Source organism: Chlamydotis macqueenii, chromosome 12, assembly GCF_036417535.1.
Source record: "Chlamydotis macqueenii isolate bChlMac1 chromosome 12, bChlMac1.mat, whole genome shotgun sequence".
NCBI classification, from domain to species: Eukaryota; Metazoa; Chordata; class Aves; order Otidiformes; family Otididae; genus Chlamydotis; species Chlamydotis macqueenii.
In genome coordinates, this window is record NC_141567.1 from 11,432,808 (window position 1) to 11,454,759 (window position 21,952).

General features: G+C 37.9%; 1 protein-coding gene across 2 annotated transcripts; it reads right to left on the reverse strand.

The window, feature by feature from the left end:
* Nucleotides 1-7,044: 7,044 nt before the first annotated feature.
* Nucleotides 7,045-21,871, reverse strand: DTWD1 (DTW motif tRNA-uridine aminocarboxypropyltransferase 1). Of its 2 annotated transcripts, none has more exons than XM_086757331.1 (6): nucleotides 21,806-21,871; nucleotides 19,051-19,329; nucleotides 17,736-17,879; nucleotides 16,926-17,202; nucleotides 13,108-13,352; nucleotides 7,045-8,412 (listed from the first exon to the last, which is right to left on the reverse strand). In XM_086757331.1, the coding sequence occupies exons 2-5, from the start codon at nucleotides 19,321-19,323 to the stop codon at nucleotides 13,123-13,125; spliced, it is 924 nt and encodes a 307-aa protein (XP_086613457.1). In that variant the 5' UTR covers nucleotides 19,324-19,329; nucleotides 21,806-21,871; the 3' UTR covers nucleotides 7,045-8,412; nucleotides 13,108-13,122. The 2 variants fall into 2 exon arrangements, with proteins under 2 accessions (XP_086613457.1, XP_086613459.1); XM_086757333.1 differs by having other exon boundaries at nucleotides 21,811-21,866.
* Between the last annotated feature and the right edge of the window lie 81 nt (nucleotides 21,872-21,952).

Consider the following 21,952-nt stretch of genomic DNA (forward strand, 5'->3'; position numbering starts at 1 on the left):
TTAGGATTTGGCAAACGAACTCCTTAAATGCCAAGAACAGCAAAGAAATCAGAATATGTCTGGGTTGCATGATGTGGAGCTATATAGAGATGTCCAGCCAACTCAAGGATTGCAAGCAGTGTATGTGTGTGCTAAGAGAGCCCTTCCCCGTTTTTGCCATGTTTTTTAGTAGGTCCTTTACCTATAGCTCCAGCACTTCCACGAGTCATTTTGGTGAACAGTGTAAACATACTAGTGGTTCAATTTCTGCTGGTCACAGGCATGGCGGACTTGGCATTGACTGGCACTCATATATCAGGCTGGCCTTGAGAGTTCATTGCTTCAGATCAGAGGGGTGGTCTTATATCATGTGAGAACTTGCATAGCTTTGCCCAGGTTCTAGACATTCTGTATGTAAGCAGTTCCTAGTACACTAAATCTGGCAATTGAACTTTAAAAACAACACGGAAAAGCATTATCAGCAATGTGATGTACTTGTAAAACCAACAATGTAGGTTAATATTTTATGAAATGCTGAATGGCCTTCACTGAAGGATCTCACCCAGCAACTGCCTTTGAGGAAATGTGCTCTTTCATAACAAGCAAGATGGGAGATGTTATTTAAACAAATAACATCTTTGTTTTGCTAGGGAAAAATGTTAAGGTAGTTTAGGGAGGAGAAAAATTCTTTTAAAATGGCTGAAAAACAAGGTTTTCTCAAAGGCATATCTGAAAAACTGTTTGAAATGTGTGGTTTTTATGCCAAGTGGGATGCTGAAGCTTTCAAAAAAAAAAAAAAAAAAAAAAAAAAGCAATGCAATACTGAACTGTTGAATCATTGCTGTATCAGCTTCACAGCTTGTTAAAGTAAACTTTAATGAGCTGAAGAGTAGTGCAGTCTGCCTTCCCAAACTACATGGGAATTTACAGAAAAGGAGCTATTTATTTTGGGATTCTTTTAATGGACTTGGAACTGTAGTTTTGACCAGTATGCTCATTTAATACGTTCACATTTAGGCCATGATCTGATCTTTCGCAAATGCCATTTTTGGGTGGATATGGCACAGCATCTACTGCAGTAAGGAAACCTATGGAAATTGTTGGAACTTGCACTGAAGCTGAGTTAGACCAAGCTGTTGACATGATAAAGGAGTCTAATTCTATCATTACCCCAGGTGAGAGTTCAGATATTTGTTGTTCAGTTACGCAATAGTAGGCTTTTCAAGCTACCTTGGGTCTTGCATAACATTCTGCATATTTCACTGTTCACTGTCACTTTAATAATGTCAAACTCTTGTTTCCGCTGCCTTTGAATCTATCCAATTCATGTTTGTTACCCACATACTAAAATTGTTAAATAACTTTTCTCTCCTTATATGCCACCTCTTAGCAGTCATTTCTCCCTGGACTGGGCCCATAAATACAGACCTGTACAATCGCTAGTCAGCTTCAGGCCTAATAATCTCTGTTCCTATGTGTATGCTATGCATCCTCGGAAGCTGGAGTGTCCTGAGCTTTCCAATGGAGTACCATTTTTCTTTACCTTGAAATCTGTTTTGAAAGCCTAAGCCTGTCGAGTCATTTACTCGAGTCAGACTGCCTGAGCGCACACTATCAAAGCGTTGCCCAGCTTCACCTTGACAAGTCTACTTTTCTGTCTTTGATGCTAACTTTTATCCTTGGTTTTAAGTGTTTCAGGGTACAGATTTTGATTTCTTGCCTGTTGCAGACTAGTCTTAAGTATTAACTGTTATTTTAGTGATGTACAAACATGCAAGAGTCTTGAAAATTTACATTATAGACATTAAAAGTACAATGTAAGCTAAGCAGGGGGTTATAACAAACATTTGATCACAAACTACAAGTCTGTAGTTCTTCTCTCCTATGTTCGCAGTGAACCTTTTTGTCCAGGTGTTTTTAAAAAGTACAACATTTTGGGGACTTGGTGCTTCTTCTCACCAGTAAACCCATTTAATACAGTGTCCTGGATGTATGTGACATTAGTGAAAGCTCACTGCTTCCTGATGTAGCAAATTACAACCATAATTAACATTACAGATGTAATGAAAAAAGTTGGCTGACTAGAAGTGTCACACTTGATAATACAGCGTGCATCTTGGCCGTGCTGCAGTCCTCATCCTTATGTAATGATACAGCACAGGGCAAAAGGGTTCACCAAGGGCCTAGATCTAAGACTACACTACTCTTAATTTCATCAGGTTTATGCCCTTTTTCTTATCCTGGAATTTTGAGTTTTACTATTTATCTATATTCCAGGTACAACGTGAGTTAGACTTTCTCTTTATGGTTAGACCTTAATGAACAATGCCTCACTTTACATCTGTGAACTCTGCGAATTTTTGTCATCTTAAAAAATAATGAAGGCCTCTAGCATAGAGCCGGGGATAGAGGAAATACAAAGAATTTGGGCACAAACCTTAAATTGATTTTTTTTTTTTTTTTTTTAAACTCTCTGAAAGTTACCGGTTTATAGCAAAGAAATATGCGATGTTACTGAAGTTACTTCACTGGGCCTCCCTCTTGTGTTGATTGTCATAAAATAAAAAAAAATCTCTTGCTTTTCCTAAAAAAGGCACTGCCAAGGTTTATGCAGTATAATCAGCTATTCAGTTTGAGATTTCTCCAGGAATGGCAAGCTTTGGCCAACATTCATTTTCAATTTGCAACAATAACAAAAAAGTTTGTGTCATGATATTTTAGGAGAGTTTAATTTCTGTAGGATAGCTGTACATGGGAAGTATTGATGGAGATCAGGAAACACTTAGTTTTCACACATCTCATCTGCAGGATAGCATAGCCACTGAGTTGAGATGTACCAGCTGATCATTCTTCTTTCATTATAACAAATCGCAAAAACTTACAGGATTTTATGAATGCATGTGAACAACAGACTTTGGTTCCAAATATGTATGAGAAAATCCTCAAATAAAATAGTTTTAGTTTGTTGGATTGCCTGAAGCTATTGAGCACTTGCTATGTAGCTGGCTGTTTTGCACCTCTGCTGAAGCCTGAGGTGAGGCCTAGGTCTTCTCTTCCCCTGAGCTACGGGCGTTAGAAGCGCTGTATGTACCTACCGTTGTAATCAAGCAGGCTTCTCCAGCTGACCCAAGAATACAGTTGGCTTCTTTCAGATGCAGCTGCATGCAGCCTTTAGCCAAATGGACGGGTCATCGTGATGAGGGGCCTCTGAAAGGAGATATGGAAAAAAAGGAAGAGAACTGCCAAAGTGCCTCCCCCAGCAAAGCAGGCTGCTCTAGAGGGTCATGTTAAGTGCCGTTGGTTTTGTAGAGTCACATTAAAAATGCAACAGAAAACGCTCAAAGTCATGGAAATTTTATATTACTCGTTTATATGAAGATTAAAGAAATTATTTTTAAAAGGGTCAGAGACTTCATTTGCAATAAAATAGTGAATTCCAAATAGAACGCTGCAGTGTTAAAAACACACACACACAAAAATCAGCGTCCAGAGTGTTAATGATTTTTGGTTTTAATTTTCACTCAACTGTGTCTTTTGGATTTATTTTTTTTTTCTGTATAAGGCCTGAGTTTGTGAGGATGGCAAATCTTTCCTAATAAATTCCCTGCTGCATAAGTAAGGAAGGCCGTAACAGTTGTAATCATTTCTCCGGAGATGTGTATGCTCTGTAGCATCAGGAAGAAAGGAAAAAATAGCTCTTTTCTGAATCTAGGCCTTCCACCTCCTTCTGAGGCTGCCAACTATTAAACCAGAAACTACGTAGGCCACTGATAACTGGTGGAGATCTGGTAATTTCAACAGCACCTTTTCAGATCTTTTTATCACCTTGCGCTGGTGATATTTCCTTCACATAGGAATTCTTCACTGCTTTATCTGTTTTAGAGCTGCTTTGCATCACTGTATGCAGCTTAATGGATAGGAGTCAACTATGTGATTTTATTCCAAGCAAATATGCAGGTGATGGCTCATAAAGGAAGGTTCATGAGCTAAATTTAGTACCATGGGATCTTGAATTTGCTGCCTCTGAGAAGACTCCATGTAAAGATCTTTTCAGCTGACAATTTTAAAGTATTTCTGACTTACTGTCCATCCTATAAACTCAGTCTGGAAAGGCAAGATGATGTATCTACTTTTCATAAACATTCAAAATAGGTGTAGCCTCATTGTTGTAAACGAGGCTAATCTGTTTAGATTGTTGTATCTGACACTGTAAGTTTGTCAACATTGTATTTCTGTGCATTTTAGGAACTTGGAAACAACAGGGAAAACATACATTTCTGTATTAGACTGGTTTTATTCCCCTCTTTGCTCGAAGTAAACCTATAGTTGCCACCTGGAGGCTGTTCTCCACGTGACAGTACGTTAAATTCCTTTGGCTCAGGCATCTCAGTCACCTGGAGGGCTGTTGCAGAAGACATAAAAATGGTACAGCCAGAACATCCTTGCTTTCTTTGGTTGCCAGGCTCCTGGGAGGCATAGCCAGCCCTGTGGTTAAAAAAGTTAAGAGGAATGGAAGCTGGAATGTGATGCTGCTTTTAATAAGTATTCTAGGAGACTAAGCAGATGTACAGACCATTAAGCTTGACTTTACTGGGCAAACGGTTAACAACTTAAAAAAAAAAAATTGGTAGGCACACGGGTAAGTATTTTTGGCAGAGGAATCACTGCTGCTTTTGCAAATGTCACATTTCACAAACCTATTAAGAGTTCCTCGAAGGATTCAATGAGCATGAGGATAAGGATGATCTAGTTGATACTGCTGGTGCTACAGCTCTAAACTAAGGCCCCTTTCTTTATTGGTAGAGTTACTCTAGAAATACACCATTCCTGAGCACTGTGGCTAGAAGTTTTAGGAATTATTAGCAATTTTTAGAGCTGTGTTCTACCATCTGAACCCAAGCCGTGGAATTTCGTGACTACTAAAATGTTAATTCCTGGACCTACAATGAATTATGTGTAAATGGAGTGCTGCTTGCATGCAGAGCCATGGAACTGAGGAACTAAACAGAATAGAGATTGTAGATTTGGATCGTGATTGAGTAGTGTTGAAATAAACTGATGTTTATAACATAATGGACGTCATCCTCAGATTCCACATATGCGCTCTGTTTAGCGACCTCACAAGGGCCTTGCGTAAGACTGCCTCTTAAATCTTAGGGATATTTATTTTCATGATATCTTACACAGAGAATGCACAAATTTTTTTTCATAGTTTTAATTAGCACATGTAACTGCCAAGATTCGATTCTAGATTTGAACACCAGCAGATGGACCTAATTTTTTTCATTCAGATGAAACAACAAACTGTCATCATTTATTGTGTACTTGATTAATGTCCTTTGGTGTTGTCTTGATAACTTGAAGCAGTGGCTTTTCCTTTCATAATAACACATTTTGTAATATATTTCCTTTTTGTCTCAGATACAGACTTGGCTCTGGTCATTGGTGCAAATGACACAGTAAACTCAGCAGCACAGGAAGATCCCAATGCTGTTATCACTGGTGTGACAATACTGGAACTCTGGAAAGCAAAAAAAGGTAGTAAAAACCAGTGTCAGAGGTCAGTACAGTGTTAGTTATATGTTCATTTCTCACAAGAAAAATGCCATCATATAGAGAGATGAACAAGAAATGTATTTTCTAAATTAACGCCTCACAAGATGAATAGGCATAGGCACGTGTTTAACTGAAAATGGCTGCTGCCTATACAGAGAGGGCAGAACTTTGCAGGAGCATAGAAAAAGAAATCCTGGCCATTTCCGTAGGACCATCCATATATTGGAGCAGCTACAAGCACGGCATGTTACCTTGCTTGCCTGAATCTACTGTGTTAGTTTTCATGGACTTCAAAAGAATCAAGGTTCCTTTTTTCTTAACGCATTGTATTTGTTTTCAATTGATTCTCCTTTTAAAATGAGCAAAACCAGGTAGGCTATGCCTGTGTTAGAGATTATTCTGCATTTAACAGTTTGGCAGTATAGTTTTGTTGGCAGATTCCCTGGCAGGTGCTTCAGGCATTGATTTTAAACCAGTTCCCCAGATAAAGTAAGCCATATTCAACGACAAGAGGAAGCTTTTGGCACTGTAAAGGTTTCTATGTTATATTTTTTAACAACATGATAGAAAAGAATGCAAGCATTTTTGTACTGCCATAGGTTTGCAGATCGAAGCCAATACTCTAAACACACTTAGACATGTGTGAGGTTTAAAAGAGGAAGAGGCGTGATCCAACTGTGTCAAGTAGGCTTGAAGTGCTTTACATGTTTCTGAAAATTGAAGCTATATAAAGTTGTTTCCTTGTCTGCTGTAAATATGAAAAAAATTGACTCGGCAGCATTAATTCAGCCCAAAGGAAGCCTGTTAACAGAGAAAGCTAGATAGAATGGTTCAGTTGCATAGACTAATCACTAGAAAATGCAAGTTCAGCTCAGCTGGAATGCATGCTACATTTGTCAAACAATTTAGTCATGAAACTGAACCCCTCCCCCAGAAATTTTTGACATAAATAAAACATTATGTGCCTGAAGTACAGAATTTTTACTTAGCATATTAGCAGCATTTGAAATTAAGTCCGTAGTTTCAGCTTGAGCAAACTTTTTTTTTGCTGGAACCCGAAGTATTGTTCTTCTATAGAAAAGACTCAGGATACTTTTTTTAAGACTTAGGAAGAGTCTGACTCTGTTCAATTCATTAGCATGTGTCTCCAAAGAAAAGTTTCAGAAATTGTACTAAAGCAGACTTTTAGGCTGTGAGGGTGGCATTCAAGCATGGCTTAAAAAGACTCACTGATTATGTGAGACACTTCCAAATGGAGTGCATCCTAGGAACAGGTTTTATAATTAAATTTTTAATTGAGTACAAGTGAGGTTTTCCATATGGAAAACAGCCTAACTCATTATGATGAAAGCCTGAAGAGTCCATAGTATGTTTAAAACCAAGACTTGTAGACATTAACACATATAGACATTAATATGACTAGAGACTGTATCCAATCATTGTTAATAGCACGCGTGTTGAAAATGATACTGCGACATAAAATGTCGCAAAAAAACTGAAGAGTCCATGTTATTTACGTCACAGACAACTTATTTAATTAAAGTTACATGTTTTTCCAGATCATGTGCACAAAAATGTATTTCCATAAAGGCCATGTCTTATTTCAGGACAGAAAGTATGTTATGAAATTTACAGTTACATTAATAGTTTAGATGCTGTTTATAATAAAATTACACTGAAATAAGAGTAAATACTAGCATAAACGAAGGAATTTATAAACTAATTGCATATAATTAATAAAAACCCAACACATCAGAGAAATACTAACTCTGGTTTGATTATTTTATTCTCCAGTAAGTAATCAAAAGACAGCAAAGAAAACATCATGTTGCTTTTATATATAACATGAATTTTCCATCAAGGGTCATATACGTGCATGTTCACTGTAGGTGTTCATGCACATGATTACTTAAGGCAAATGCATTTTCCTTCGTACCAGGGGGCGTGCGCTCTTGCTCCTTTCTCCTCTTCTCTGCTAAACAAATGGCAAGCATGATCCATGGCATTTCCTCTGTGCAGGTGAGTAATAATTTCTGCGTAGTTCAACACTCTCAAAATTTGTATTTGCAGTTTTATTCTTTTAATAGTTTTGGAATAATTTGTTTACTCCTTTGGCCTCTTTTGTCTGGCCCTGTTAAGCCTGGATGGATGTGCATAACATTAATGCAGGGAGTTGGTTTTGCAGCAGTTGGAGATGCGAAGAAAACCTGATACTTTACGAGACCAGAGTAGGGAACTACACTAGATTCATTAGCAGTGATATTCAGAACAGTGAAAAGGTATGAAATATTTGTTTTTCCAGTGTATTGTTTGGAGGGATAATATAGCACTTGTGCTGGATAGTGCATCCAAACTTAACAAATGAATTCCTAACCAAACTATTCGTCTGTGTACATTAACAGGCTCACCTATATGTTTGTATCTAAAGTATACATTTTGTCTGTACATATAACAATTTATTCTTTAAGTTTGTAAACTCTATACCATACTTTGATTTTCTTTGTCTTTATGTTCCCTAAGACAGAAACAGCATAGGAAAAACTTTTGGCTTGTGTCCTAATGTGTTATTCATATTTACACATGTACACATACTTCTGTAAAGCTCTTCTATTCCCGTTGTGAGAAAAAGCAGAAATTTTAACATCAGAAATAACAAAACTCAACCTTTAAATATCATGCTGAGTTCAACTGGCTTATGGGCCCAGCTTACTACGTAGAGACATGTTATTCAGAGGCAGAAATTAACTTTACAGGTAAGGGAAGTGAAGCGCACAGGATCATAGGTTGAGCAGGACTTGATAGTACTGGTGTGGAGCATTTTCTTCTGTTCACTCTTCTGTGGTATGTTTCCAAACATCCTGTTGCAACAGCAGAGGTCTGAGAAGTCAGCAGTAAAACCATAGTTGATTTGAATGTGATAACAGCACTGGTTTTGCTAAAGTTAGAAATTTCCATTTTCAGTGAGGTGAAAATACAAAGTCTGTTTTGCTTTAGAGAAGTAGTTCCCACCTCTTCTTGTGGGACTCAAGAACTACTTGAATTTTTTTTTTTCTGACAGGTAGTGTTAAAGAAAGCACACCACTACTAGTGTTTTTAAAGTTTAATGTGATACACTACTTTCAAAATCCTACAGCATCTAATTTCTCTTCCGAATCCATAAAATGACAGCAATGCATTATTGTTCCCAACAAGCGAACAAAACCAGCGTTGTAAATTTTTCATATAAACACTTACTTTGAATGTTGGTATCACTAAATGTCACCAGTCAAAAATCAACATTCCTACTAAAGACAGCATTGGAATTTTACTAAAATAATGTCTTTCAAGACAAGGGATAAGAGTTCAGGAATTATGTTGTTGTTCAGTACCTTAATGAGTGACCTCATCTTCTGGTATCAGTAGATCAGTGTCTTACTGCCACATGATCTTTTCATCTTAGTGGGAAAACGTTCCTGTTTTAACATCGCTGCAGTCAATGTTAAGTTTTGTGTCGCAAAACAAGTTTGAATTCAGTTGATGTGCAGCTTTTTGGAATACTTTGAGACACAAGTTAATGGTACCTAGGAGTGTAGTAACTGCATTATAGTAAATGATGGGAAACTAATAGGAAGTTTTCCCCCCCTCTTCATTTTGGTATTGTCAAAGACAGGGGTAGGTGCAAAGGATTTTCACATGATATTACATTTTATATAAGTATACTAAGACTTAAATAAGTTTGATCATACTTTATATAAGTATGATGTATGAGGACAGGCTAATTTTTAAAGCATTCAGGCAAAATACTGAAACTGTGCAAGAGAGAAGCAAGAACAGATCACTACATTACTCTGCAGTTGGGCCTGAAGAAGCCTATGTGGAAAACCAGATGGAGTCAAACTGAAAAAAAAACAAACCAAAACCAAGCCAAACCTGCAAGAAGATGTAGCAAAGGATTTAAATTAGGTGAGATTGCAAGTGCTTTGGAAGGTTCTGCTGTAGATTCCAAGTTGCCATCTCTTTTCAATCTCATTGTACTTTACCCCAAGCACTGACATGACCCCTTATTCAACCTAGGCTTGGATGACTTTTTGTGCTACCTTCCAGGAAAAGAATTGTTTTTTGCAGCTCCCTCTCTTATTCATTTTGAGAAAAGGATTAAATCCTCCCTCTGACCAAGCAGACAGGCATGCTAAAGTGAAGCCACTTCACGCTCCTGGCCAAACAAAGAACAAAAATACCCACAATAAGCAAAAGCAGATGGCTTCAGTGGCAGGAAATGAATGAGCCAGACTGCAGGTAAAATGGTTCTCTGAACACATCTCGGAGGTTTGTAATGACAGGTTCTTTGTTATCTGGGGCCTCCCCACAGGAGGCCAGATGTCTTCTGTTGTGAAAGGAGATAGATAGAGATGCTCTTCCTTTTCCTCCCCCTTTAACTTATGGCTGTTTAAGTTACTGCTAATGGAAGTGGAAGCCTGTTTTCCCCCTTGCTCTCTGATGTTTTTGGAAACAGAAGAGATAGTTAGTGAAGGGGTATTCAGATAGGAAAGAAAAGGCCCAGAACTGGCCTTTACCTCCCCATGACCCTCATTTTAAAGAACAGGGAGGTCAGTGCTGCTAATTGCGCTTGAAAGGATTAACCACTTGATCGCTTTCATTTGGTGGAACAAAACTGTTCTTTAGTCTCAAAGCTGGAAAAATGTATTGGCAGTATTGAGACTTTTTCAGTGTGAGGTGGATGACTTGGTTCGTTTGGCTTCTTATACCAGTACTGAAATTAAATAGAGGGTTTATATCTTTTTACAGAGGAGAAAGCAGGAGATGGGAGAGACATAGGAACTACATCTGCTGCTTAGAACAGACTTGCAGCAGAAGTGACAATAACCTCCATTCTGCCCTTATAAAAGGTTATCACAGGAATATCAACAGACTGTAATTAATTACGGATATTAGATGTGCCTCTGTCACTTGGTATAAGAATGATTCTTGCACTACACTGAGGTTGCACTGGAAGAAAAAGAATCTGAACCCAATTCCTGGACACAGTGTTCCAGATTTAAAATCTTTCTGTACATTGATTTCACCTGAGAATTAAAATTAATTTACTTTTGGAATAGATTCTTAATTCCCATTGCTGAAATAAAGTGAGGTACACAAAACTTAAATTTGGAAACCATTTTTAACCTTATGAAACTATTTTCCAAAAGTAACAAAGAACAGCTTATATAAGCTTTTATCTGACCTCTGCTTCTTAAATAACAAAAACATGTTTTCAGGGAAATGTGTCTTGGAAGTAACTCCCCCCACCCCCCCTTGATTTTTCTCTCTGGTTCTTGTAAAACATTAGGTCAGTGGGTTCATTTTATTTTTGTTTGTTTAAAGTGGGTGAAAGTTTCCTTCTCAAGCTATTATACTTGTGTGATTTTTTAAAAAAATATTACAGCAATCTTTGTTTAAGAAATACAAGAACAGATGGGAATGTCAAAAGACTATCAAAATTCATACCAAAGGAAATAGCATTAATCATTGTAAAAAGCCAAAATAACCTCTCAATAGCAATAAGAACCAAATGAATAAGAAATGTGTTGTTTCAATAGCACTGAGACACGACTGCTGATTTTTCTCATTGCCTGGCACATGAATCACAATATACTTATCTGTGCCATTATACATGTATATTTAAAAACAATCGTTCTGACTTCACGCCTGTGTTTCTTGTGGTGCCGTTATAGTTCACGTACTCTTCATGTACACTCATGTAGCTTAACTTCCATTTCTTTTTGCAAATGGAGATGTGTTTTGGTTGTCACTCGGGCAGATAAGCATAGAAATCTGAAGATAAGCATGACTTGCAGTGAGAGTGTATTTGTATCTTGTGTTTTAAGCAATACTAACTTTGATTTCAATATCTTGCAGCATTAAAAAACATAGTACAAAACAGTGGTTTGAGCCTGTATGGATTGCTGTGTAAGCACAAAAAGATTTTCTTGAAGTATTTTTCAAGGCACTGTTTCTGTGTTCACCTGGGGAGTATGCGAGAGGTGATAATTTAGCCAGTTTTTTTGAGGAAAATATACAAAAATCTTTGGAGTTTTTGTTTAAAAATTAATCTATTATAATTTTTCAATCTATGTCACTTGAACAAGATTCATTTTTTTCTTAAGTAACACACTTCTGAGAATATTCAGAAATACTTATCCATCTTACCTCATACTTCTAACAAAACTTTTTTCCTACTTTAAAACTGTAATTTTTATCAACGTGCATTCTTCTGGCATAACATTCTAGAATGATAAAAATATATTCGTATCACTCTGCTTGTAAAGATACAGCTTAGGTCTATTACCTCTGTCAGCATTAGCTGTACTTTTATAGCTTGGGAAAGACACTCGTATAATTACATTCACATGTGATGACTCTGCCAGCAGTGCTACAGATACCAGCAAAAATTTCATCAGCATAGACCCAGTCTTATTTGTGCTGTTCAAATCTGCAGTATTACTGCCAAAGAAAAATCACAGCAGATACACAGTCTGTCTAATTTAAGTAAGCCTTGTCAGAAATGTTGTGGTTGGAACCAAAATCTTCTCTTTTTCTTGTCTCTGCAAATTACTTTGTCTTGGGTCCTACAAAAAGATTTACGTTTTCAGACAACTCCTGCAGTGCAATGAGCCCTTTCTGCTGCTTAGAATGTGGCATCTACAAAATTTTACTGTCTATGGTACGCTATAATGACACTTGTTAAGTTAGTATTCCCCAAAATAATACTGATATAATAATAATAAACACTTAACTAAATTTGTTTGAAGAAGTCTAAAATTATCCAAGAAGTGGAGAATAATCTGACTATAACAGTATGTGAATGGTACTGTAGAAATCATGCACGGTATAATGGTGTTTAAAGAGACTGCTCTTTGCTATTACTAGGACAATTTTCCAGAATTAATCTTGCAAATACATAATTTATACTCTATTCACTTAATTAATGTGGTCTTTCATTAAGTATTGCCTCTCCTTCCCTAATTAAGTAACGTCCTAATAATTTCAGTAAGTTTTAAATGTCATTAACATGAAATCGGTATTACTGGGTAAAACACAAAAAAAACCCCGCTTGAAACAGTATTAATAAAAAGCTAGCAGGCTAATTCCGTTTTACAGTTAGAGATCAGTCCTTATGGGAAGGGAGGCCAAGTCCTCCTAACGCCGCCTCAGGAGATCTCACTGTGACGAGCACATCAAGTCTGTAGGTTCAAACACAGCAATATTTAGCAGAGCGTAACTGTTTTCAAATTAGTAATTCTAATCAGATTGCTCATCTGAGTAGTTCTACAACTTCAACTGTGCAGGATATGAGGTCTGTAGCTTACTTCTGGACAAATGCTGAAGCCATTTGAGCTCTACATTTAATCTATTATTATATATTATATTATATTATTATAATTATAATATTATGATTAAATAATATAATATTACTATTATCTATTATGATTATTATATTCAATTTATTTCCAGATTTCAGTTAGATAAAAATAGGTTTGTGCAATTTATCATTAACATCATTACAAGAGAAACAAAATAAAATGTGTTACTTACCTGTAGACAGACACCTTACTCTTTTCCTGCACAACACTTAGCATTTTTAATCAATGTGTACATAAATGAAAAGAAAAAAAGCAGATTATCATATTGTCCTTTGTAGTTCTCTTGCAAAATCTCCTGATGATAGTCCACAAGGAAATAATAAATTGCTTCTATCGTGGAAAGGTATGTATCTGGCTTTCCCTTCTGATGACGCCAAAAGCAAGTTTTCCTTGTCTTCAACTCAATTTGCAGCAACCCTGTCAAGAAAAAAAGGCTGACATAGATTAGACAATGTGGATCGGTGCACGGGATGCCAAACAAGTCTTTAGTTTTGTTTTCTGTCGTTGCTGCTATCCCTGCTAGATGGCTGCATGCAAATAATTTCTCCTCCTGTGCCTCCATTTTTCATCTGTAAAATGGAGGCAATAATTTTATCCTCATTTGTGGACCACTTTGAAATTTGATGAAAAAGTGCTGTAAGTTCTAGGTTACAATGTTACAATCCTTATATTTGGAATTAAAACTTAAGAGGTTATCCTTTCATTCACACAGTCTCAAAGCCCTCAGTAAACTCCAGGATCTCTTCAGATGGGAAGAGTGAAGCCCACACCTACAAAGACTCATCAATGTTCATAAAATGAATTAATAAACTTCATCCTCTGCAAAGCTAATACCTTTCAAGTGTAAAACAGAATCCCTCAGACTGTTAGTTTTGCTGAACTGAGCCAGACACTTTTCATTTATGCTTGTTAAGTAACTGAAATCTCACTGGGATTACTCAGGAGTAAGTAGGACAGAGTCTGGTCATTAATTTTATTAGAAACTAAAAGCATTCGCCCTTGAGATGAAAGACAGACATTTGGTCTCTGTACAACATATGAAAATCTTGTATCTACTATAGTCTCTAACTGTTTTATTATTCAGATGAATTTTAAACATGTATCTTGATTTTTATGTTCCTTAACATGCACAAACTACTCAAAATTAACAACATCTTAATGTGTAATCACTTTGTAAACAGGATGGACAGTTGGATTATAAAGGACAGCATATTATTATGTAATTTTAAGTAGTGAGTAATTATGGTTTGTACCTATCTATGGTAGCTATTAAGAGTCTAAACTCTTACTACCGTGCCTATTGTTATTTTAATTATACTATTAATTTCCTAAAGAGGCAGCAGCTTGAAAATACTATGTTAAGCAGGAATTCCGCTCCTTTCCAGATCTTTTAGATTCCCAAGGTTTATAAGTAACTTAAGGATTTAGGCTGAGGAAGAAGGGGTTTACGTACCTTGGATTCACCTTGCCTCTGGTATAGCCCCCTGGATCATGTCAGCATATGTTATTTTATATGTCAGCATATGGAAACTCATGACAGAACTCCCACTTTTTCTTTGCATCACACCCCCAATGTGATTTTGAGGGAAGAGGAAAGATGAAAATGTGAGAGGAGAACAAGAGATTTGTCAGAGAAAGAGGATGAGGGGAGCTTGCCTCAGAGAACATCAACTTACTGCTCTCAAATATCCTAGCTGTGCATAGGCAAAGGCTACCATTTTCTTGCAGAAATGAAAGCAAGCACAGAAACTTTAAAAAGATCCAAACAACTAAAGCAGATGTATGATTCAGCCTTGTATAAGAGAATGTATAAGCTAATAAAAGAAGACATTTGGCTAACACAAAGTGGATCAAACTCACAGGAAAAAATACCAAAGCAATTTGTTTCTTTAACAACCGCATTGATGTTGCCAATAAGCTTCATCACTCATATGAGAAAGTAATCATGAACATTAGATCCAACTGTTTCCTTTCTGATCCAGTGATCACTTTTAATGAAGTAATCAATCCTAGACATTACCAGCTTTCAAATACTTCCTGTCTTTAACACAACTGGTTTAGTTTTGCTTTCTAAAGATACATAATACCACTCTTCCAAGATACAGAAGTATTTTTTTGTCCAAGTTTTCTTGGCTTTTTTTTTTTAAGATTGATGTACTCATTTGCTTTCTCTTGCAGTACAATTAGCTAGATTTACTCTCTATAGAAATGCAGGCTTACAAAACGCGAGGCTTTTCTTTATATTTTCTTGGTTTCATTAATGTTTCCATCTAATATTTCTTGTAACTTAATCTTTCTGAGTAAGTATGGCAATTACTTTTTATTTGGAATTATGAATACTCCTTTTTGAACTTTAATATGAGGACTGTTTTGTTGGATGATGACTTCATTTGTAGTTGAACTGAAAAAAATGACAACAGTTCTCTATTTTTCACGTGTGTGCAACATAAAAATTTCATCAGTTTACGTCTAAGGAAACTGTGCCCCATTCATCTTGGAAGGCAAAACTGCAATCTCTAAAAGGAATATTAATGCAATTTACATTCTTTATGACAGACACTAAGGAAAGCAATGAATGCATGGGTTGTGCACACTGTTATACCTGCTGTATGGAGGGTAAAACTCTCCCCTGGATGTGCATAAGAGACTGACTGGCATGACACTAGTCACACCTTACACCAATTCTGAGAGGTGTTTAGGGAAACAGAGGACTAGAATACAGCTGGAACAGAGATGAAGTTCTAGAAAGGAGGGAAGAGTCCACCAGACCAACATTCATGGGGTAACTGGAAACTATCCTTTAAGAGCTCCAAAGTTACAACAATTACAAATTTTTGACTGATATACTGCATAAGCTTCCACGGAAATCTTCAGGTCGTCTGGCTGCCTGTTACTTTTCTTAAATTCGTCCTTTTAAAATAAGCTCCAAATGCTTTACAGTAATCTGCAACATGCAATTACTCTAATCTTTACAGTAATACTTAATTTATTTGATAGACTATGTTTTGTGTTAAACTAAATACTTAGTAACAGGAGTTTAATTAGCCAATACATTATACTAACATGTGGGATTCTTTAATAAACTGACTAGACAGCAAGGGAACATTCATCTTGCACGTAAGAAGTCTGTGAAATTCCTTGTAGGGTCCAGTGCAAAGCAGGCACTAGCACGCAGTTATATACACTACATATAAACTTAGCCGGCCTCCCAGCTAAGTGCACCTTTTTCACTAATGAAAGTATTTTCAAAGTCCTGTTTATCTCAAAGGAAATGGAATGCCATTGCTGAACTGTTTTACCTTTTGTGGTTTTATTTAGAATACTTAAACGTAAACTTATTGTAATGAACCTAAGACAAAAAAAAACTTAGCAGAATTACAAGTTTTTGCTTTCAGAGACGGGAAGGAGGAGGGCAAGCAGGCATTCCCCTTTTGTCTAGAAAGTAGCAGGGTCATTGAAATGACCATGAAACAAAGAACTTTACTAGAAAAAGAAACCAAGCCATGACGTGCTTGCACTGTATCTCCTGGATCCCTCGCTCAGCTTCTAGTGGCCTGTCTGCCACTAGCATGTACAAAAATGCTCCCCTAGGTCTCCTGAAAAAGCAGACAGCCACCTAGAAATTTTTTCTGGCTTTCTTCAAAGGTCATTCAAATGATAGTTCTCCTATTGTCTAACATGACAGCTTCCATTCTGTAAGACTGAGGAACTTTGTTCCAATAGAGAAGTGGGAGAAATAAAGGTAAATGCTTTCTTAATACTAGTCTTATAATTTTGCAAAACAAATTATATGACATGAACAGTAATGGAGCCTTGGGCTTAGGAAGTCTTCTACAGCACTGAAATAGGCTGTTGAATCTTTCAAGTATATTCAGATATAGAGTGAGGTATACATTTATATCATGCTCAGGTCTGTTATATAGACATATATTTCCCTTAATAGTTTCTGTAGCAATAACATCTCAATAGCAACTTTTTTTTTTGTTTTACCTTGAAGTCGTTCATCAGTTATTATTTTGTTAGTTTGATTCCAGGTACTGTCAATAAATATTATTTTCTTCAGTCTAGTGCCTTCAGTCCTGTTGCTTGAGATGCATTCATTTAGATTTTTTTCTTCTTCTTTCAGTTCTATTTTTGCTTGCTTAAGAAATGGCTCTCCGGAACAGTCATCGTCATTATCACAAGCACCTTTCTTAGTGTATTTTTGGAGATGGAAAGCAATATCTCTTACTGAAACTGAATTGGGGCCAGGAAATACAAGTGCTATCTAAATGAAGAAAAGAAAGAAATCTGAGCATCAACAAAATATAATAAAACACCAGGAATTATTTCATTAAGGAACAGAAATTTTCTATCCCGGCCCACAGACGTTTAAGTCAGGAGAAGACAAAAGAGTATCTCTTTAAAAATATTATATTGTCTAAAAATATAGAAGACTATGCTAAAATAATTAATAAAGATACTTTATTAGAGCTCTTTAATTAAATGTCACCTCCATGCCTCTACTACCAACTCTAATGCTTCTGTAAAAAAAGGTTTCTTCAGCCAAGACAACAGCATCAGTCCTAAGGAAGTTCAAATTTCACTTGTCATTGCAGTATATGGGGCAGGAAGGACATAAAGAATAGTTTCTAATTTAATTCACAAATTTTAGATCAGAAGACAATATCTGGAGTAACAGGGTAGTGCTTTCCTCCCACTCCCTCCCAGCAAAGTGCAGTACCACTGCAGGAGGAAGTACAGAAGATACCTCTGCACCTCCCTAGCACAAAGCCCAGCTATCTGTATAAAATTTCTTACTTCATGTCTTTTTGCTTTATATTCTGGAATACAAGGGTATTTATAAATTGTAACATCATCAGGTGCCAGGAGCTTAGCATGCACAGCAGTGCTTTTGCCGTCTGTTTCATTTGGGTGTTTAATAATGTCAATCTTCAAAGGTAACTACAGGAAGAAAGAAAAAAAGAAAAACAAACAATCAATATTTGTGATTATACGTAACACGTACAAAAATTGGTACAAAAATGTATGTAAGATACATACAACCTGATCTAGTGGGGGATGTCCCTGCTCCCTGCAGGGGGGTTGGACTAGATGAGCTTTGAAGGTCCCTTCCAACCCAAACCATTTGATGATTCTGTGATTCTAAGATCAAAGAGAAATCCCTATAGACACGTAATTAAGATGTATTTGACAATTTTGGACATTTTTTTATTGTGTTTTTGTTTTAATAGGTTTAGAACTAAACTAGAGCGAAGTGACAAGAAGCACCAGTTACAATGTCTCAGTTCATATGAATAACTAAGTATGCAATGAATGCAGTTTGGAATGCTGCCATACTAGTGTGATAAAGTCTCTAGAAATAGTATTAATAAGGTCTTAATTTAAGCAATGTAATGGTCCTAAATATGCATACTTATTTGTATTAGGTATTCACCCTATTGAAAAAATGGCCATTTCAACGAAATTCACTAGGTCAAATTTCCAAAGTACTTCTGAAGTATTTTTACAGTTCTTTCAAAGTACAGAGTGTCTTCAAAATGCATTTTAGTTCCTAAGTGATTCTGCAAAATGTCTCTCAGTCCTCTTTGGTGGTTTCTCCAAGTATTTTAGCTGAAGGGCATTACACTTTATTTATATTTTAAGAGTTGTTATCTGAATTATACAACCATGACATTTAGCTCAGGTTTTATGTAAAATTCACTCTCGGTTATGGACAAATTATATTTTTTTTTTGTTTACAGTACACTCTGTTCTGGCCAGAGTTCTTAGAAACTGAAAAATGAACAAAAGAGCACTGTAAAGAAACTTATAGGAACTAAGTGAAAACATAGTCATTTGCATGAGAAGCTTGAGTGACATCAGCTTATCTTCTCATCTAGTAGATACTTAAATGTTTATGAGGACTGGGACACTGTCAGTGTTTGTAGTTGCAATTCCTCAAATAAGAACAATCATTTTATCTAACTGTAGTTTATTCATACTTATAGCTGTGTTAAAGATGAATGTCCATAAAGAATGAATCAGAAAAGAAATGGTCACAGACAGTCTGTTCTCTGTCCCTGTAACTAAAAGGCACAAGAATACTATAAAAAAATCCATATGAAATATTAACCTTCACAGTTGGAATTTCTTCGGTAGGGACAGTTTCAACAGGAACAAAGCATGTGTAACAGTAAAACATCCTTGAACTACTGCATCGGGGGCATTTTGATCTCCCACTCTTTTTTGCCTTTTCAAGTACTTCCTGCGATGCTAACTGTAATTGTTGAAGTGGGTTGTCTTGAAACGATGATGGAGTCTGCAATTCTAGACTTTCCAAACATTCAGTATTTCTTTTTGGTCCTTGAGAGTTTTCTTCATTTAGTGTAGATGAACTTAAAGACATGATTAACTGAAACAGACAATATGTTGTAGCTGTTAAATAAAAATCCAATTTACTATGAACTAGTTTATTGGAAATGATTCTGGATGATATTACTTAGCAAAAAATACTCAAAGAAAGTATTTCCTATAACAGAACGAAAAAGAAAGTCATCCGATTCAGTTATAGCACCAAGAAGTCCAGATAGATTTCAGGAGAACATGAGATAAACAGCTGGAAAGAACTTGAGAGCTGTATCCTTAATGCACATACATGCACATTCCTCATTTTACTAAGTTATCCCACTTACTGAACTCGTGCAGAATTGTATTCTTTTCTATTGGTAGGATCAGCATCTAAAAGCTTCTGAAAACACTGGTAGACATGATTTGCCTGGATGAACAGTCCTGTCAGTCTTCAGCATGACTACTGACATTGAATTAAATGTTTATAGGACAGAAATCTATAAGAGAAACTTAATTGTACAAATTTAGGTCCCATCCTGAAATGTACTGTGTGCGGGCAAACCAAACCACTTGTTGACAGTACTTTGTGACATAAAAGAAATCTTCCAGGAGCAAGACTTGAGGCTGAAAAATTAGGCTCAAGAGCTAAAACACAGCTTTGGTGCTCCATATACCAGTCAGTAAGTGCTGACCCAGTCTAGAATCATTCTGCAAGTTTGTATTTATTTAATAACATTGACGGATTTTTTTCAGGCTTTCTTCAGGACAGGTTGTCTCACCCTCTGCAGCTGGCAGAAAATTTTCACTGTGTATCAGTGATGTATCAGAAACATGACTGTACACCCACACCCCATCCAGACACAATTAGTATTGCTGTGTGCAGAGGTTCATAGTCACGGTCACAGCTTTAGTGAAGCTCTTCTGACTACGTCACTCAGGGTCCTCTCTAGTCTTCAAAGCAGCCCACAGCCAGCAGCCTGCAAAGCCTGCAGTAGTTATAAACTGCCTTTTGCACTCTGTGCTGCCTCACTTAAAATGAAAAAAGTCGTTCTCAGTATTTACTTTCAGCTAATTTAGGTTCACTTTTTTTCATGTCAGGGATTACACTTGTGAAATGATGCAACAAAACAGTCCTGTTTAACAAAAACAAAGAGTAATTCCTGAGATGTGATCCAAAATTAAGTGTTTAAATAAAACCAAGTGTAATTTAATTGAAAAATAACAAAAACAAAACACTCGAATAACTTTCCAATAAAAATTTTAAGTGAATCCCAGAAAAAATTAGTTGTTATTTTCTGGTAAAATTAAATACTCAGGCATGCTATGATACCTTCCCCTCCCCTGCGAATAAGCTCAAACTTTTGAAAGGGGAGGGATGTCCATTCCAATAAACACAATCCAATATGCATACAAATTTTATAGTGCAAATGGCTTTTCAATATCTCTGAGATAAAGCAAATATACCCTACATCTCAGACTAACCCGTACTACTATCAAGTTTCTTCAAGAAGCAGAGAGGGTGAGAGGCCCTGTAATTTGACATGCGTTCCCAGCCTGCAAACCGATTCTTTTCGGCGTTATGTCTTATGGTACTGTGGTGTTCAACTGTGACACCCTGAAGCACTTTCATTATTGATACAGAGAAGAGATATGCTGCTCCAACAGCACAGGAAAGCCTCTGCGGTCTCAAAAGAATAGCTGTTCACAAAGTTACAGCAGCACACATACCGTGTACTTCTCAAGAAAGAGACAGCAATCGAGTTTACACAACTTGTAAGATCCAATCTCGATTCAGACAGAAAATGTTAAGACTGTACATAACAATTCCATCTACACCTCATCTCCAAACCCCAGGTAAATCACTGCTGCTGGAGGGCACCCTCTGCACCCCAACTGCAATTCTAAGACAACTTGAAGTCTCGGTCAGGACACGGGGGGTTTGTGTCAAGTTCACGAAGTGCCTGAGAGCACGCTCGTCTCCGCTACTGCCGGCTGCTCGCTGACGCCTGCAGAGCGACCTGGAAGCTGCACGGCCGGGTGGGGGCTCAGCCTGCGCTGCCCGCAGCTGCGGAGGCCGCTGCTGATGCCCGCAACCGGGAGGCAGGCGGGATGTGCGGGCTGGCAACGCACAGGGCTGGGGCCTCCCGTGGGCAGGCGGGCCTCGGGCAGCACACAGCGGGCAACGCCGAGGGGCACGGACCCGCGCTGTTGCGCTGCCCGGCAGAGAACAAAAAGCAGTTCTCCTGTCTCGGCGTGGCTGAACGGCGCCCGTCCCCTCTCACCGCAGGGGCACCGGGGCCTCTGAGGGCGGGAAGCCGCCTCCTACCGCGGTCCTGCCCAGCTGGCAGCCACGGCGGCGGGGAGCGCTGCCAGGCCGCCCCACGCACGGCCCCCAGGCCCCGCCGCCCCTGTCCCGGCCGCCTGCCCCTCGCGGGCCGCGGCGCTGCCAGAGACGCGCTGCCTCTGCGCCGCGCTCCCTGCTCTCTCCTGCCGCCCGCCCCCGTAGCCTCGACGCGTGAGCGAGGAGCTCTGCACCGCACCTCACCCGCTCCCTCGCCGCAGAGGGGCTGCCGGGCTCTTCTGCGGCCCTCACAGGCCCCGGAACGAAAGTGTCGGGCTCGGCCGCCGCGGGGAAGAGGGAGGGTGGCCGGAAGAGCGTGCCCGGGAGATTGCTTTTGGGCGGGAAG